This window comes from Mustela nivalis (genome assembly GCF_964662115.1).
Source record: "Mustela nivalis genome assembly, chromosome: X".
NCBI classification, from domain to species: Eukaryota; Metazoa; Chordata; class Mammalia; order Carnivora; family Mustelidae; genus Mustela; species Mustela nivalis.
In genome coordinates, this window is record NC_139040.1 from 30,301,070 (window position 1) to 30,320,775 (window position 19,706).

Genomic DNA, 19,706 nt, shown 5'->3' on the forward strand with positions numbered 1-19,706 from the left:
ACCCCAATAAACCCATTTTAAGTTAGAAACAGAGGAAAGTTTTAAGGTCAGAGTCTGCAATGATCTGTTTCTAATGTGCTCGTGTTTTACATACAGGGGACGATCAAATATTTGTTGCATGAACCTGTGAAGGGGGATGTCTAGTAGAGACCATGCTTAATATGCTGGTAACTCACCTTCGGAAATCATTTTCACTATATACAGGTAGCACATTAAGAGGCTTCTGATTTCATACTGGTCCAGTCGGTTATATTGGGATACACTGCTCCTGGTAGAACCCTGTCGGGTCTGTAATAGAAAGGGCTATTGTCAAACAATATTGGTACTAGAGATTCCCATAGCCTTTAACTCAATAACTATTTGTATCATTGGTCCTGCTAATTCTAAGCCCAAATCCAATTTTCTATCACACTTGGAAGGTAAATGAGCTGAATCTTTCTTTGTTGCTACTGCAACAGAGTAGTATCACTAGAAATTACCTGGGGGTCTTCATCAAGATAACAGCCATGAACACTGTTTCATTCCCGTGAGTTCTGTGTTTAAGTAGCAGTAAAAAATTCAAATTACCGTATGTGGCTATTCCAGGAAAAATAGCTTTTACATGCAGGAGGAACTTAACTAAGGTATATGGAAGCACAGAAACATTTTAAGCTCTTTTCATTTAAATCTTTCAGAGTTTATAAATTAAAATCCAACCTACAAATCATAGGTCAGGAAATCTGTATTTTTAAGGAGGGCTCATATGACAAGATAATTACATGAAGAAGAATCCAGTAATACTTTAAAACCACAGCTTCTACAAACTAGTGATGTTCCTTTTAATGATTTTTGTTAAAATCTCAGTTGTTAAGCATGACAAGATCTGACTTATTTGGGGACTTATATGAATAGAATGTTAATAACCTAAAGAATTTACCTTATTAAAAACCAGTTCTTTCACAGTTGAGCTAAACTGAGCTGGAAATAGACATTTACTAAACTAGGATTTACTAAGAACGAACTTTCACTTAGAGCACAACACCTAGGTTCTGAATGTTTGCTAGCTGTGTGATTAAGTCATTTAGCTTCTTTGTCTTTTATCTGCCTTACCTATGATAATGTCTATTGACAGAATTCTAAAAGCCGTAAAATAGGTACCTTTGTGAATGATTTACTATTTACCCCAAGGCTCAAGGAAGTATATTCCAGTGGTTCTCAAGGGGTGTTTCCCAATTAGCAGCATCAGCATCATCTGGGAACTTAGAGACACAAATTAGCAGGCCCCATCCCAGACTGAATTAGAAACTCTGGAGGTGAGGCCCAGCCATCTGTTTTTATTAACCCCCCAGGTGATTCTGAAGCACACTAAGAATGCCAGGATATAAGAGAAATATTGCTAGAATCAGAAAATCCAGGTTCAGGTCTGGCCTGCCATAGCTGTGTGGTTGTCCTAAGTCACAACCCCAGTTTTCATTTGTAAATTGAGTTGGAATTTATTATTTTTATGTACCCTTCTTTTTTTTTTTAAGATTTTTTTTATTTATTTATTTGACAGACAGAGATCACAAGCAGGCAGAGAGGCAGGCAGAGAGAGAGGAGGAAGCAGGCTCCCCGCAGAGGCTTAACCCACTGAGCCACCCAGGTGCCCCTTTACGTACCCTTCTTTTTTTTTTTTTTTAAGATTTTATTTATTTATTTGACAGACAGAGATCACAAGTAGGCAGAGAGAGAAGCAGGCAGAGAGAGAAGGAAGCAGGCTCTCTGTTGAGCAGAAAGCCCAATGTGGAGTTCGATCCCAGGACCCTGGGATCATGACCTGAGCCGAGGGCAAAGGCTTTAACCCACTGAGCCACCCAGGTGCCCCTTTATGTACCCTTCTAACCCTAATTTTATATGAGTCTGTGATCTTACACAGCAGCATTACATGGCTTTATTGGTCAAAATGAAATTTCTTGGGGGCACCTGCGTGGCTCAGATGGTTAAGCATCTGCCTTCAGCTCAGGTCATGATCTCAGGGTGGTGAGATTGAGCCCCGCATTGGACTTAAAGGGTGTTTCTCTCCCTCTCCCTCTGCTGCTCCCCCACACCCACCACTTGCCCTATCTTTGTCACAAAATAAAATAAAATAAAATGAGGTTTCTCTGTCTCAAGGCAGACATACTCAAACTTTAATGTTAGAGAATATGTTCTGATTAAGTAATGATGTGACACCGAGATCATCAATTTGGAGGCCTAACTTTTTTTCTCCCAGGTTATTTACTCTATCACAAAAGAACAGAAGACTGAATTAACCCTGCCAAGAAGGGATTTATATGACAAGGTGCATTAGATATTTTATACTTGAACCTTCCCTCTCTAGAACAGGTTACAGTATACGAAGATTAAAGGACGTATTCAAAGTTAGAACTCTTAAGGATGAATGCCTTATCCTCCATAAACAGTTTTAAATATTCAAGTAGCAGCTGCCACTAGAGGAAGGAACCAATGCAACATCCAAGAATTATGGGATGCTTTCTAGTAGAGAGACTTTTACTTATAGAAAAAGACAGCCAACTGTAGCCTAACATATCCCCAGGGTTACCCCACATACTTTGGTTCTTACATTTTCAACAGTCCCGCTCTGATCTGGAAATCCCGTTGCTCCTTCTGGGAGGAGGGAACCTCTTGAATCTTCCCTCTTGATTCCATGTCCATTTGGAAAAGACCCATAAGCTGGAAAAAAAGCCAAGTTCCCATTAACAACAGGAAGAATGGTCAAAAAAATTTTTTTTAAAAATAAATACTAGGTTGGGGCGCCTGGGTGGCCCAGTGGGTTAAAGCCTATGCCTTCAGCTCAGGTCATGCTCCCAGGGTCCTGGGACTGAGCCCCACATTGGGCTGTCTGCTCAGTGGGGAGCTTGCTTCCTCCTCTCTCTCTGCCTCTCTGCCTACTACTTGTGATCTCTGTCAAATAAATAAATAAAATCTTAAAAAAGATAAGTACTGGGTTAATTTAGAAACAGATGTTAGGGAATAGATCTTAGTCATCTAAAACATGAACTTTTGGGGGGGGTGCCTGGGTGGCTCCGTTGGTTGAGCAACTGCCTTCGGCTCAGGCCATGATCAGTCCCGGGATCAAGTCCCACATCAGGATCCCTGCTCGGCAGGGAGTCTGCTTCTCCCTCTGACCCACTCTCCCCTCTCATGCTCTCTCTCTCTCTCTCTCTCATTCTCTCTCTCTCTCAAGCAAATAAATAAAGTCTTCAAAAAAATTTTTTAAAAAACATGAAGTTTCGGGGCACCCAGGTGGCTCAGTGGGTTAAGCCTCTGCCTTCGGCTCAGGTCATGATCTCAGGGTCCTGAGATCAAGCCCCATACTGGGCTCTCTGCTAGTGGGGAACCTGATTCCCCCCCACCCCTGCCTGCCTCTCTCTGCGTCAAATAAATAAATAAAATCTTTAAAAAGAAAAGAACAAAAGAAAAGAAAACATCAAGTTTCTATTTTGTATCAAAACACCATAAGAAGCCTAACAAAGCGTGACTTTTTTTTTTAACCACTTGAAATACTTTATTACTTATGAAACAACAAGAGGCTGGAAGTAATAAACCAAGGCCACACAATTCAATAGAGAGTTTTATAGGTAAGGAAACTTAGGCCCAAAAAAGGGGAAGCGTCTTGTCTTAAGACTGGAGAGATCGGATCAGAAACCAGTGTTCTCATTATCCTCTATTTTGTCAGTATACCAAAGCTACATTTTAAACAAGCTTAGATAAGGAAACTTAAGCAAAAAAAAATAAGGGGGGGGGCTGCAAGTGTGAGTCAGATTTAATTAAACTTTAGAAGAGCTCATGCTACATATAGTTATTATGAAGTATTTCAAAAGTACAGAGAAAAAAGTACAGAGAAGTACAGGGTGCATTTCTACACAGCCATGCAGCGTATACTCTTTAAAGGACTTAATTACCAGTGTCTTTGTCACTGCTCAGACTCCCTCTACTTGTAGGTGAAGTGAAGCCACAGGCAAACTCATCCCGGGATGCCTGTAACACAAGGTGACACAGCTGTCATTTCAACAAATGTGTACATGAGCATGAGACATTGGAATGAACAGAATGGGAGGGTCTCCTAACTTTAAACAAAGCTCACTGTGAAAGTCCAGATCAGGTATTACTGTTGGTATTTCAGTGACATCTCTTTAAATATGGGGCACTAGGATACTTTGCAAGCAAGACCTCTGACCAAGTAATAGAACCCGAGATGGCTGGCGGAAGCAGCAACTACCACCCAATAATCCCCCTGGGAACTAGGTGCAGTGCTTGAAGGAGAGGTGTGACCAGAAGCCCTAGACGAATTTGAGCTCCAGAAGAAAGAACAGATAAGTCAAATACTTTCAAAGATCACTGTCGAATATTTTGGAGTGAGCATAAGCAGGAGTAACTGTGTTTGGGAAGAAAGACCAGCCTAAAACCCAGGTAGATAAGGAAGCCCCCACATTTAGCTGAGGTACGTAACTGGGAGCTATAGGCAATAAAGCCATCAGGAAGGCTTAACAGCAGCTTTCTCAGGAACCCAAAGCAGGCCAGACAAATCGACTAGGGCATTTGATAGGGCTAATTGCCAAAGGAAGCCGTAAAGGACACAGTCTATCCCGCCACCCAATAACATGACATGGCAACTCAAAGTGGGAAGGCCATCTTTGGCCATTCAGAACATGGAGTGGGGGCAGGGCAGGACTTCACAGTCCCTCTGGGCAGACTAGAAAGGGTACAGTTCTGTGCACCACATTTTAATAGGCTGACTGGTAAAATGGAGCATATCCAGAAGAGCGTAACCAAGGCTGTCAAAGGGTTTGGGAATGACAAAAGATGAAGTAGAGGTAAGTATCTGGTCTGGAGAAAAATTTAGAAAGCACTTGTGCAAGGGGTGTCATGTGCAGGTAGGAACAGATGTGTTCCATGTCTCTCTAAGAAGGCCAAACTAGGACAAGCAGGTAAGAAAACCTTATAGGTCTAATGTGAGAAGGAAAGTTTTAATTACTACAAAGGCAAAATGTTATTTTGCCCAATGGGGGACTGGTCACCATCTGAGGCTCCTTTAAACACTAAGATTCTAAAGGGAGAACAAAGCACAGACTAACTATGCCGAGTGGAAAGCAACTCTGAAGAACTAAAAGAAGGCTGTCCCAGGAAAGGAGAAGCAAAGGAATAGTTTAACCCCTGGTGCCTTGCACTGCGGAAGTGAAAAATCCTTGATTCCATTTCCAAGTTGAATATCGGAAGGCAAATAATGGTAAATCTTAAAACACTGGGTGCAAAGGATTCCTGGTATTCTCTTGGACCTTGATACTCAGAGTGTGGTCCTTGGACCAGAAGCGGGCAAAAGTGTGTTAGAAAAGCACAGTCTCAAACTCCACCACAGGCCTACTGAGTTAGAGTCTGTGTTTTAACTAAATCCCCTGGTGATTCGTATGCACATTAAAGTATGAGAAGCAGGGGCACCTGGGTGGCTCAGAAGCACTGCTGTAGGGGAAAAAAAAGTGTTAACTCTAAACATGGAATGAAGAGCAATGCTTAAGATAGAGCCCATATAGCATATGACCCCAATTCTAAACGCAGTCAATAAAAGGGGATAAAATGCCCGGGGAAATACATTACTACTTACAGAATTAGGCAAGGCTGCACAAGAATACAAGGTATCTCGACCCGCTAACCGCTGTATATTTTCCAAGAGCAGTCCAACAAACGGTAGGTACAATTGTGCTATTTTGGCCTGCTGGTTCTGAAAAATAATTATCCAAAGCTCAGTAGGGATATAATAGGTCTATACCCCCAATAAAGCTAGCCCCCATCTATCGGTTTCAAGACTCAAAGTGGGCTAATATCCACAACAAATTAGTGAACCATGAGGCTATTTATACTTACAAGTCTCAAAACTAATTACCACGGAACCTTCTTGGTATTTGGATATCTACGCCCTACAGAGTCAAATCACAATCCCTCAATGACTACATAAAGTCAAAGGTGAAAGCTCATTCTTTGAAAAATAGTGGCTGACCTATAAAGCTGATAATATCGGTTCCATTCTTTAACTCCAGTGAGGGCTGAGATTTCACAAGCACAAGGATGGTGTCTACCTTGTTCACCACTTCAACCCCAGTGCCTGGGCAGATAGGAGACACTCAGTACACGTTAGCTGAATAAATGAATCAATGGGAGAAGCCTCAAAAATGGTGAATTACTGGAGTGCCTGGGGTGGCTCTGTGGGCTGGGAGGCCAACTCTTGGTTTCAGCTCAGGTCAGCATCCCAGGGGTCCTGGGATAGAAACTTCCATCGGGCCCTGAACTCAGCAGGGAGTCTGCTTCAGGATTCTCTCTCTCTCCCTCTGCCCCTCACCCTCTTCTCTTGTTTGCTCTCAAATAAATCTTTTTTTAAAAATGATGAGCTACTCTATTCCTTAAAGAAACATTTGTTGTTGTTGTTGTTTTAAAGATTTCATTTATTTATTTGACACAGAGAGAGGGGGAAAACAGGCACGGGGTGGTGGGAGAGGGAGAAGCAGGCTTCCCGCTGAGCAGGGAGCCGGAGGTGGGGTTCGATCCCAGGACCCGAGGATCATGACCTGAGCTGAAGGCAGCTGCTTAATGACTGAGCCACCCAGTCACCTCCTTTTTTGTCATTTTGATCAAAGCAATTAAGATAATGTGATCTTGGCCCCCTGAGTCAACTGTAAGACTTGAAAGATAAATTTGTAAATAAATATATTTATCCCCTGGCTACTAGCAGTCTTAACATGGTATCTCTTATTTGAAAATGTATTTATTGCTTCTCTCAGCTCTAGACATTTCTCATCCCACACGTACATACACTTGAGTCAGCAAAACCAGTGGATATAATGGCATAAACGTTGCCCCTTCACATTTCATGACTCTGGGAGGTTTTTTCTGGGGACTTAGAGAAGGTCTCTAGGGCTTAATAGTCAACCTACAGAATACAGAAGATCAATAGTACCTCCTTGTTGCCTGAATTCGCATTTGTTATTTAGGCTGAACAATTTTTCATATTGTTCATTATTTCTGGGACTCTGCCCCAGATTGTGCTGAAGGGCACAGAGGTCTGAGAGCCAATGATCGCCAGCTTCCCGCCCAAGGCAGGAAGGGCCCTTCCCTGCAACTGACAAATGATTCATGTTCACACTCTAGCCCTTCTCTGGTTTCTGTTAGAAGGGTCCTTTAGCTGATTTACTCCTTGTAAGTTCTACCTGCTAGGTATAGCTCTGGCCTGTGGTACTACAAGAGCAAGGCCACGCCTCATTTTTACAGGGCAATTCTTCAAATAGTTAAAAGATCGTTACCAGGAATCAGCTTAATTTATTCTCCGCAAGGCTAAACGGCCCTCATGGCTTCCTTTATTCTTCACATGGCTTCGGCTTCAAGGCTTTTCCCCATCGTGGTCACCCTTATTTGGCAGTTCTCTAGTTTTTCAGTGTCCCACTTTGGCTTTGATAGCCACTATGGTCTCGTGGCTAAGAACACGGATCTTGGATTTTATAAATATATGAATTCCCAATCTCCTGTTGCTGTTCCTTGACTGTGATCAAATCACTGAGCCACAGTTTACATTTCTCTTTTGTAAAATGGGGATAATAATAATGATACTAATTCAGATGAGGTACTTAATACAGCGTCTGACATGTAGTGAGTCCTCAGTCAATTTGAGCCGCTATTATTAATACTACAGCTTCTGGATGGGAGTCTACTTTCATTCCCCAGTGATCACTAGGCAAGGAGATACTACAACTCTCTCAGCAGAACAGGAACACAGGAAAACATACAGTGTAAAATATATTAAGCTTTGCCTGCACAAAAGTCCGAAAACCACCTAGGAATCTATTACTAGAAGAGAGTTTAAAATAAGGAATTGTTCAGGGGCGCCTGGCTGGCTCAGAGTGTGACTCTTGATCTTGGGGTTGTGAGTTCAAGCCCCACACTGGGTGTGGAGCCTACTTAAAAAATAAATAAATAGGGGCGCCTGTTGTGGCTCAATGGGTTAAAGCCTCTGCCTTTGGCTCAGGTCATGTATCTCAAGGTCCTGGGATCGAGCCCCGCATTGGACTCTCTACTCAGCAGGGAGCCTACTTCCTCCTCTCTCTCTGCCTGCTTGTGATCTTTGTCTGTCAAATAAATAAAATCTTTAAAAAAAATAAATAAATAAATAAATCGGAACGGGGTGTATCCATATGATGGAATAATATTCAGATTTCTAAAAATGTGGTAGCTCTAATCTTCAGGATGTCTTGTTAATTAAAAAATACATAATGATTCTCATTATACATACACATGCAACATATATATATATATATACACACACACACATATATATATGCTTCTGCATGCACAATTTACATGGGGTTAAGAAATGGGAGAGAAGCATTTTTTAACTATGTACATGGATTACTAAAAAGGGAGGTGGGGAGTGGGGGGAGGGGGATAATGGAAAAAACCCTGCCTAGAGCCCAAGTCAAAACTGCAGTTCTTTCAGGGGTTAACATCACTTGCAGCGGGTACAGGCACAGATACACACCTTAGTCACTGGACATTTTGGTTCTGGATAGAGAAGAGGTCTCCCAGTCCTGATAACAAGTTAGGAGATCTCCCAAAGCAGTTTACGAGCAGCACATAACAGGGACAAGTGACATCCCGATCATTTCATTAGAGGAGGGGCCAAAGAACAGCAACATAGTTGGGGGGCTGTGACTAGAGTATCTCAAAAGCAGCATTTCCATAGGAAGCATTTTTTTCCTTGACTGTATATTTGTCTGGGGTCACTTCAGGGGACCCACAAAAATTACAGGAGCCTAAAGCTTCCATCTCTATCCCTTACCTTGGCGCCACCATTCGTGGTGAACATGCGTTACTTGAACATATTTGACAGATGAGCCCTTACTCAGGCCACCTGGGAATTCTTTGGACCCAACAGAGAAAGGAATTCAAGCTTTGGTGAAGCAGGCCCATGAGGCAAAGTTCTAGCAGAGAGAATCCCATACCCACATAACAGCTGTTTAAAGCTTTTGAACAAAAGAGAAAAGGGCTTCAGAAGTCACTGAAGAGGTAGTTGGCTTGGAATTTCAATCTCTCCCACACTCCCAAACCTCAAATACTCAAGTAGGCGCAGTGCTGAACTTTTACAGATAAAAGAAGTTATATGTGTGTGCGCATATATATACTATAACATCTCGGAATTTTAAAAAGGAAATAATGTCCACAATGTTTGATATTTAAAAATCCACCTCTAGGTAAGACACTAGTGCAATCCCAGTTTCCTGCACTTTCATCTGAAGAGGCAGAGGTAAATGACACAGTTCCTGCTTCTGGGAGGGGAAGTTCATTTTGTGTTTTCCCATGAGTCCTTTGAAATCATGGCTTAGAGACCTTTTCTTCCACGTTACCTAAGATCCTTTCCTGCACCTCTAGGCATGAGCAGCAGTTCGCCAGAACCCAGTGGTAACCAGCAGTTTTAAAGGTTTGCCAGAGCCCGGGTGGAATGGCTGACCTGTGAGATATCTTTTCATTCAGATATCTCATACGGGTTACCTTGCGTGACGTCAATATCGACATTCACACAGAAAGAGAAAATAGCACATAACAGAGTGATGGGAATATGTTGTTACAGTTATATTGGGACAGAAACCAAGCCAAAATTGTGGTAAGTAACAAATAACATCTTAATGCTGAGTTTCAATGTACTTCAGGAGAGAATCGCCTGAAGAAAACCAGCAAAATTTGTAAGTAACGAAAACCCTTTGGAATTAAAGAACTATAAATGGAAGTAGCTGGCAGACGTCTTCTGTTTATCAAGGACAAACAGGAATACTGAATAAAGAATTAGCTCCGGGGAGCCTGGGTGGCTCAGTGGGTTAAGCCTCTGCCTTCTGCTCAGGTCATGATCTCAGGGTCCTGGGATGGAGCCTCGAATCGGGCTCTCTGCTCAGCAGGAAGCCTGTTTCCCCATCTCTCTCTCTCTGCCTGCCTCTCTGCCTACTTGTGATCTCTCTCTGTGTCAAATAAATAAATAAAATCTTACAAAAGAAAAAAAAAAGAATAACCTCCATTTCCAAGTCAGCTTTGCAAAGTGATGACAATACTAAATGATATCCTAATTTTTATTTGTACCTGGATATACAAACCAAAGGACAAGTTATTAATTATGAAATAATATGATGTCCCCTTGAGCCCTGTGATTCTAGGTATGTAAGTTAGGTTATTTGAAATCCACAGAGTTTGCAATCTCCTTTTTTAAGCCCAATGGAGTTTAATGGTAAATGGAGTTGAATATATATGTTAAAAGGGCAGCAAGCAGCAGCCATAGCAATGGCCTTCACACACAGACAATGTGCAATGTCCATAAGGTTTATAGCCACACCCGCATTTTTTCAGTAAGAAGGAAATCTTCATATTAAGTATTTCGTATTTGACCCAGTTAACATGTCTTACTATTAATCACTTAATCAATACTGTAACTGATTTAGGAATATATACATGAGGACGTACATTAAGAAATATCTTTGAAAGAGTCCATATGGCTACAACCACATACGATTTTTTAAAAAGCCTAATTAGCTTATGTAACAACTCCTGCAGCAGTTACGCTGTTCTTTACACACGACTTGAGAAAGCACTGTTTTTCTTCAACAGTTAGCCGAACAGTATTTTGAAAACCTAATCATTGGATCGTGAAACAAATCTTATTTGTAAAAATAAGTTCATCAATGCTCATATTATGTGCCTTACTGAACACGTCCACTTGAATGTAAAATCTTAGCCGAAATTTACTAATGTGACACTGATTAGACGGGCATCCTTACCTTGTGTTGGTATCTAGTGTCAAATGCATGTTTTATCAAAAGATTCTTTATGACAGAGATAGCCGTGTATCTGATCTCATAATTGTCCTGAAGAGCAATGGAGGTTTCCCTCAGAAGCAAACCAACCAAGAAGTGATGCTTGCAATATTCATCTGATAAACTGTATTCAAGATTTGAATCTGCGGTACAATGAAATGTAAAACCCGTTTATAAAAGTAATCGAAAATGACCTTATCATTAAAGTAACATTTATTATTTAGTAATATGTGCTTATGTTAGCAAGAGCTATAATTTTATTCTTAATGAATGTGGACAATTCTTTGGTCATGTAGAACAAGCATGCAACATTTTTACAACAGAAACGCACTCACAATTAGGGCTGTCTGATAGCCTTAATGATCATTTCGGTCGGTAAAAGAGTCCCTAGATCTCTTTTCTCCTAGATTCTTTTAAACTCTCAGAAGTCTGCAGATTGACCCCAGAATTAAACAATGCTGTATGTGGCAATATCTTAACATATCTTTTCATCTGAAGAGATTTTGTTACAGTTATGGACTGACTGATTCTGTACAACAGTACTTGAATTACTTATCTGTTTACATTCGTGAAGTAGGACAAAGACAACTGAATCATTCTAAGGGTGTGAATGACGGACTGTTCTAGTAAATGTCGGAGACTAGTCCAATACAACGGGTACAGGAACAGTAAGAAAAACAGTTTTGTCTCACTTCCAATTCATCAGCAGGCAAACACAGATCTTTGACTTCAGAAAATCGCCCTCCAAACTGTGTTTCACTCCCTTTTAGAACTCAGTCCCTTTTCCCAGCTGCTAATATCCTGGTTGGGACCTGCCTTGGAACTACTCCCAAGGGATTGAGACCAAGTTTAGTCATTTCTACCGTAGATTTCACAATCTTTATTTCCTCTCTTCTACCCTTGAATTTAATTAAGCCGTAAAGCTAAAGGATATGTTTTCTATTTTTCGGGGGTGGGGGGGAGGACGCTCTTCAGTAGTTCATATAACGCTACGTATTCAGTTAGGACATAATAAATGTTTTAAGTAGTCAGATTTAATCCTAAAAATCCTGAATATCTGTCGACCCCTTCTTTTCTCTGATGTCCTCGGGGCTACCGATAAAAAACAGGGAAGCATCTGAGCTCTACTGCTCAGAATCAAATATGGGAGTGGTTGAGCAGAGGTGTTTGGTTTTCTAAGTACTTTTTCTTTACTTTCACTGGCTCAAATTCAGTGATTAAGACCCCTACCCCCTGGAGACACAAGGCATTTGATTTTGCTTTTGATTTTCTTCTTGCCCTGGGGTCATCCTCTTTTGGGAATGCCGAGCACTTTCCATGCACAGGGGCCACTCGTGACTAACCCAGGGGGCTCTGTCTGGGTAGATTCTGCAATGGCAGTTAAGTTTTGTTTTGTTTTGTTTTGTTTTGACTTCGCTGATTTGAATACATCCAATCAGGTCCTTTCATCCAGACCTTCAAAACTGCGGCCAAGCAGTCATTAGACAGGGTCAGAGAGAAGGGAGGTAAGCCTGGGAGAGAGGACACACACTTAAAGAACAGATACAGCCTCCGGGCCCCATGCTGCCTTAAGCAGGAACTGGTTTTCAAACGCAATCAACGTGTAAGTTTATTTTAAAAGGAAACAAAAAATACCGCCTCATACACCATCTCCTTGGTTTTCTGAGTCTGTTAGCCTAAAACCTCACTGTGGCCAGGGACGATACGAAAAGCAAACAAAGCCTCCCCCCACCCCCACCGTCCATCTTAGCCATTCATCAAATCGTTTTTAAAGACAGTGAACTACTGTAGAGTGAACCGAGTTAAACCTACCTACTGAAGTCAAACGGTCCACCGCAAATGAAAAAAAATCTAATTAATATATGAAAAGAAAAGGGACAAATAAAAAACATAGTAACATAAGAATAGTGCTGTACAACAAAGCATTCAATAAAACTAGCAATGGAGTTAACTGATGGCATATCATACATTGAATACATACGACAAATTACAATTCCACTCTGCTTTTACGCTTCTCGAGCTTCCTTTCAGCGGAAATGCATTTCTATGTTTCTTTTTTTAATTTGATCTCATGTATGAGTTCAAACATTATCACAGAAAGTAATTGTACTACTATCTGACATCTCTGGTTAAGCAGCCACCGATGTAATTACACGTGATTTCTCCGTGCTGTTACTACTACCACTGACACTACGAAGCAAGTGTGGGCTACCGTTAGGGAGCGTATCTTCGGACAGTTAACGATTCTGAGGTTACCTTTCAATTCATGGTTTACCTAGAGAACAGTACGCTACGCTAGTGCTAGCCCCCCAAAAAGAAAAACACCGTTTCGAATGATGGAAAATGCAAACACACACCTTGAACGCGCTGGAGTTTAGGTTTCGCGAATGCCATTGGCAAGTTCAGAGGAATGTAATGTTCGTGATTGCAAATTGTTTGCAGAAATTCAAACTTGTATTCAGCTAGGACCTAGAGAAAAAAAAGAGACACAGAATTCCCTTTTTTGTCGGCATTTGCTATTTTAATAATTAAATACAGGGCATTAATTTCCCAAACGGAAGTGTTCGGTGTTTTAAGCACACCTTGAGACGTGACCCGCACAGGAAAGAGTTAACACCAGCAGGCTCTCCTTGTAAAGCAAGGCTGCTGGAGAGTTTGGTTGCTGGCTGGCGTTTGGGAAATTGGATTTTGAAATACTCCCTACATGATAAGGTTGTGCCTCCTCTACCAGCCTGCTCAGACCGTTTGTACAAACAACGTGATTTACTGTGAACCCTTGCTTTCTTTCCCTTTCCTGCCTCTGGAATTTCCACCCATCTCCAGATTATGACCAGTCCCCAAGAAACAACCTAGACCACAGGTCTCTAATGGGCGTCCCTGAAAAGCCATGTTGAACGCGTGTGGCTGCATGTTCAGCATTTTCCCTGCTGGAGGAAGGCTGTACTCAGCGCGGCCTTCACGGGAGGGAGGGCGGCCCCTCGGAAACCCTGTGTGAAAACTGCCCTGTGACTCCACTCACTGTGCTTTTCTGTTACTGTTCCAGCTGGGTATCCCTGCTGTATGTGCCCCTGTCATGAACCTTTAGTGGTGACGAAGGTTGCCATAACTCTACAATGAGTCCTGTGGGTCTTTCCAGCACACCACTGAATACATGGGTGGTCTCGGGGACTCCCCCCACACTACCCAACATCCCCAGCTCTGAGCGACAGCTGTACTCAGAGAACCTAAGCAAAAACAGTAGCTCCAAATCCTCCAGGGACCAAGTCTTACCCCTGGTCTCACTCTGATGTCGGATGGCTGCTACGGGGTCGTCCTTCTAACTTACCTTGGGATCTTTGGGGCTGAATCCAGATATGTAGTCATTTATCAGATTGAAAACAAATCCTCTATCCATTAGTGTCAGACAGCGCTACAGAAACCAAAAGAAAATGAACAGTGACATAATTCTGGAAGTCTGGCATGACGTTCTCACTTTTACAGATAACAGAATAATGGCTTTCGGAGTTTTACGGTAGGTGACCTTAAAGAAGGAAAAGGGCAAGTGATGTGTTGTTGGAATTGGGTCCCAACTATACAATGTTCACATGGAAATAGATGGATAAACATACATGTACATGCATGTATATACACATGCAAACACATATACATACGTGTACATGTAATCTATTTAGCTACTCTGTCTCATTCTGGTCAATTCTAAAAGCTCAAAGAGAAGTGTATGGTGGTCAGCTCACTACTAAAAGTGGGGTTTGGGCTAGGGCAAAATTTCAGACCCAAAGAGAAGGCTCTCCTGTGTTCTATGGAGTCTTGGCCCATTAATACAGCCCTCCTCTGTGACAGCCTTTCCCGATGTCCAGAGGTGCCTGCTGGTCTCCTCCTAGTTAAAGTTCTCATTCCTGGGCAAGTTCACAAGTCCAGGAAGGCTTTGAACCAGCATGCACCTGTCATCTCCCCATCCACCTGCTTCCAGATTCATCTCTAAGTCCAAGCCCTAATCAGGTCACCTTCCTTCCAGAGCTTTCATTACTTCCTTATTGCCTTTAATGTAACCTCCAACTCCTGAGCCTGGCATTCAAGGACACTCGCAATGTTGTCCCAACCTATTTCGCCTGTTTCACCACCCAGTACAGCTCGTCAGCTCATTATCCGCTCCGGAAGCGCGGTGTGTTCCCACCTCGGGGTCTGTGCTCAGGCCAGGCCTACATAATAATTCCAGCACTACTTCAACAGAATCCTACCCATTACTCAATGTTCTGACGAAATCCCAGCTTCCTGAGCCATGTTGGCCCACTAGTCCCTTGTTAAACATTTTCTTCGATGCTAGTGTGTGTTTTACTTATTAGTTCCCTGTCTTTTTACCCAGAAAGTCTCTCTTTCCCTTTATGTTCTCCATGGGGTCCACACTGTTCCTGTGAAATACAAGGAACTCAATATTTGATCAACCAACTGTATCTCATTTCTCACAGCAACTGAGACAGTGTTCTAGTGAAATACAAAGGTGAATATGACATGGTCTTTATACTCATCCAATGGTAAAGACAAATAAATAATTAAAATATGGCACAGTAAGAAGCACCACGGAAGTATGGAATGCACGGCTGAATGACAGAAGGTGTGCTCGACACGCCATGGGAAGGTGAGGGCAGAGCGAAGCCTCAAAGATGAATGGACTCTACCAGGCAGACAAGGGGAAGGGACTGAGGTTCTAGCCAGTTACCCTGACTGTGCTGCCCTCACTTCTTCCATCATTCCAGCAACAAACTTATCCTCGTAAGTTGCTGGTCTTTCCCCACAGCATACAGATCAAAATCGAAATTCCTTAGACTGACGTTCAAGGCCTTCCATCACCGGGCACCAGACAAACTTCCCAGCCCTACCTCCATACATCCTAAATGCTCTGCACGATGACCAACTCCCAGACACACATATTTCCTCTTCATTGCTCACAAATCCTCTACCTATAACACCAACTCTTGTCCCAGGGAACTTTTCTTCTAGGCTCTGCTCAACAGGTTCCTGCTCATAATCCCTCCTGTTCTGGTCTTCCTACTGTATCTTGTTTCTGCTTACAGCAAAACAGTCACTCACACTGTATCTTGAATATGTAGGAGAAACGGGATTTCGGAGACAGCCTTCCACCGCTGAATCTTCACAGGCAAATGCTTGTTGACTCGAGGAAGTCAACACTGCTATGACATCAACTATGTTCTAGCCCCTTTACATAGTAACCTTCAGGTTCCAGCTCCATGGAAGAAACGGAGACATTACATTTCAAATACTGTCCTCCCTAGTTTACTTTCAAAAGATGGGTGGATGTTTGGTTTTTGATACACACCAGTTTTTGTAACAGCGTTAAGTTTTTATCTTAATTCTGTCAAAGAGGGCTCTTCTATCAGAAAACCATACTCTGGGATGCCTGGGTGGCTCAGTGGGTTAAGCTGCTGCCTTCGGCTCAGGTCATGATCTCAGGGTCCTGGGATCAAGTCCTGCATCAGGCTCTCTGCTCAGCGTGGAGCCTGCTTCTCTCTCTCTCTCTCTCTCTTCCTGCCTCTCTGCCTACTTGTGATCTATCTCTGTCAAATAAATAAATAAAATCATTTTAAAAAAAAAGAAAACCATACTCTGGAGCTCGAAAACCTTGTTGTGAATTTTGAATAGGGAAGACTAGAGTATGTTAGACATTAAAAGTACTTGGATGGATCCTTGACCCTGAGGTTCTTCACATATGGTTGAGGTAAGATGGAAAGCCAGGAGAAGAGGGAAAGGAGCAAGTGAAAACTGACTGCATTACAAACCCATGCCCCTTCTCTGCAACAAATCAAACGTTGTTGTCATCCACTTTATAGAACAGCTGCACTCAAGCACTGTCCCTTATGTACAGATAATGACAAAATATAGTGACAATAAATGTGCAGTCCATCATAACATAGGAGCTTCCATCTCTCTCAAAATCATCTCATGGGCGGAGATTAACAATTTTCCCTCGTGTGGATTAACCACATGGAGGCTGTGGTCCCATCAGCAAACAGGTTGCTTCAGTTCCAGTGATACAGACTCAAGGACCAGCAGGGGTCAGAGAAGGATTTCGATGCATAAGGAGAGTCAGGGGCATGCTAAGGAGTGGTGGGGACTGTGGCAATGTAGAAAGTACGTGCCCTATCTAAAGGTACTCAAATTAACATATTTGAAAAAACATCATTTGAAACGAGCAAAACATGCCTTCTCGCTAAGCCACCTGTGTGGGACCTCTGATTTAATTAATTAGCCATTTCCGTCGGGGGCTTAAAAAAAAACCAACCACGGGGCGCCTGGGTGGCTCAGTGGGTTGGGGCCTCTGCTTTCGGCTCGGGTCATGATCCCAGGGTCCTGGGATCCAGCCCCACATCGGGCTCTCTGCTCAGCAGGGAGCCTGCTTCCTCCTCTCTCTCTGACTGCCTCTCTGCCTACTTGTGATCTCTGTCTGTCAAATAAATAAATAAATCTTTAAAACAAAAACAAAAACAACCAATCAGTCTGTTTATTTTTAAGATTAGGAGAAGGAGCAGGGGGAGCGGCAGGCAGAGGGAGAGGAAGAAGCAGGCTCCTTCCCGAGTAGGGAGTCCAATGGGGAGCCTGATCCCAGGCCCCTGGGATCATGACCTGAACCAAAGGCAGGTGCTTAACAGACTGAGCCAGCCAGGCGCCCAAACTGGGCTGTTTAACTGCTGGACCCATTCAGTCAGAAATTTCCCCAGGGGCACCTGGGTGGCTGTCAGTTAAGCATCTGCCTTCAGCTCAGGTCATGATCCCAGGGCCAAGCCCCTAATCTGGTTCTCTGCTCAATGGAGAATCTGCTTCTCCCTCTCTCTCTCTTTCTATGCTCTTCTGCCTCCCACCCCCACCACTGCCTGTGCTCTGTCTCTCTCTCTCTCTGTCAAATAAATAAATAAAATCTTAAAAAAAAAAAGTTTCTTCAGCAGGCTTACGCAGGCCTAGCCAAGTCTCTAGAAAGTGGGCAATTTTTTCCTTGGCTTTAAAGACCATACTGGTGAAGAATAATTCCTTACCACGTTCTGGCTGCCTTTAACTCACCTTCAAGAAGCTAGCCAAACTATAATTGACATTTCGGGACTCATCAGGGATCTCGGCATAGCGGATAGTCACGTGGGGGATTATCGCGAGAAGCAACGAATGTAGGACATGATGATATGCTTCTGGAAATCTCTGGCCTCTGGGAAGCTTCAATGAAATAGGCATAGCAAAAAGTCAGAGTCGCAAAAGGTCTAAATCAATTGCCATTCTTATTTTCAAACACATTCTAGACATACCTGTGTTTAACTGGAGTCTAACTCTTCTCCCAACTTAAAAATGCTATCACTAACTCAATGTACACTTCAGGTTACTATAGGAACTACCTGGGCCTCGAATAATAGAACTGACTGAAATCATCAACAAGCCAACCTCAGCATCACATTCCTGAGATGTAGACACACCCCAGGCTTTCATTCCATTTTTTAATTTTCCTAACAACAAAGAACTCATTTATCCGTGCATCTTGATTTTGGGAAGCCTGCCCTGTGAAAAATCTGATAAAAATGGCAAGTACGAGGTGAGTAACTTTCACTTCACAAATCTGAACCCTAGAATTCCTGTAACTGAGAAAATGTTTCAACAGAGACATGTTCAAGCTACAAGATGAGGGGAAAGCTTCAAAGCAAATGCATTTTACGTGGCAAATAACTAAAGAATGTACGTGGAAGAGTGTGTGAAGACTCTGAAAATGCATGAACTGTCAGACCTCAGATTTATGCAATTCATCTGATGGGTGTGTGTGTGTGTGTGTTTTAAGGCAAAACTGAAAAAGCTAAGGGCTAAGCACCTTTCAGCATAAGAGGATTTGCGTGTCATTGCTACCAGTGAATAAAATGAGCCTTCTCTGCCCATGTTAAGTATTATTCTTGAGCATACTTACCTTAATTTTGTTCTCTTCCAACAAGTATGTGGCCATAGACTTTGCAATAATTTCAAAAAAAAACCATGAGTACTAAAATAAACAAACAAATACATAAAATCAATGTTTAATAGTTATCCAAATCCTGAAGCTTAGCAAAGCTGGACAAATCAGTATGGGTCTGATCTCTGAACTTTAACAGCATTTTAAGGTGATCGCAATTCTACGACGGCAGTTCCACAAAATACCTCCAAAGCGTGTTGCCAGAGATGTGATATTGTACTTCAGGGCCGGCTGCTGAGGTACAAAGAGCCTGTGGTGGGAATGTTGCCCTCCGTGGGGAGGCATTTTATCACTCACATTGTTTTGATTTGCTGACGGCAAACCAACTTTTAGTTTATTTTATGATTGCTTTTCAATTCCCTACAGACAATGAATCTTACTAGGGTCTGCACCCAGTGAGGAACCCAGCCTTGCCCTTGGTACGTCACTGGGGCGAGCCCAAGGAGCACAGGTGTTTGCTTGAGTATATTTGAAGGGTAGAGAGAAGCCTCCGGCAGATATAGCCTCAGCTGTCTGCAATTGAAATTCCATCATTCCCAGAAACAGTAAAACTCATGACAAAAATAAGAGCCACCAACTTGAGTGTCTGTGTGCCAGTAATGACGTGTTAAGTGCTTCACTTATATTTTAGAAACGAGGAACTGGATGCTTGGAGACGGTCAGTAACAGACTCCGGGTCACAGAACTATTAGCTGGCGGATTTTAACCCAGGTCTTTCTTTTACACAATTCTATTACACGTTCGACTGAGAACAGGGAGTGGGTAGGAAGGGTGAAGAGAACAAAGAAGATTCTGTGGAGCGCATGAGGGAGAAGGAAACCTGAGCAGAGTGGTAAGGGAAGGGGGTAAAGGACCAA

At 42.6% G+C, this 19,706-nt stretch overlaps 1 protein-coding gene across 2 annotated transcripts in view; it reads right to left on the reverse strand.

Moving 5' to 3' along the window:
* Nucleotides 1-19,706, reverse strand: part of DOCK11 (dedicator of cytokinesis 11) — a 189,459-nt gene that overhangs the window by 61,287 nt on the left and 108,466 nt on the right. The window contains exons 27-36 of one of the 2 annotated variants that reach the window (XM_082716290.1): nt 18,808-18,879; nt 17,928-18,074; nt 14,182-14,265; nt 13,214-13,325; nt 12,669-12,707; nt 10,821-10,999; nt 5,621-5,737; nt 3,924-3,999; nt 2,582-2,691; nt 177-288 (exon numbers count right to left, since the gene is read on the reverse strand). In XM_082716290.1, the coding sequence (XP_082572416.1) occupies nt 177-288; nt 2,582-2,691; nt 3,924-3,999; nt 5,621-5,737; nt 10,821-10,999; nt 12,669-12,707; nt 13,214-13,325; nt 14,182-14,265; nt 17,928-18,074; nt 18,808-18,879 (1,048 nt within the window). The remainder of the gene's footprint in view (nt 1-176; nt 289-2,581; nt 2,692-3,923; nt 4,000-5,620; nt 5,738-10,820; nt 11,000-12,668; nt 12,708-13,213; nt 13,326-14,181; nt 14,266-17,927; nt 18,075-18,807; nt 18,880-19,706) is intronic. The other variant, XM_082716291.1, reaches the window with a different exon arrangement.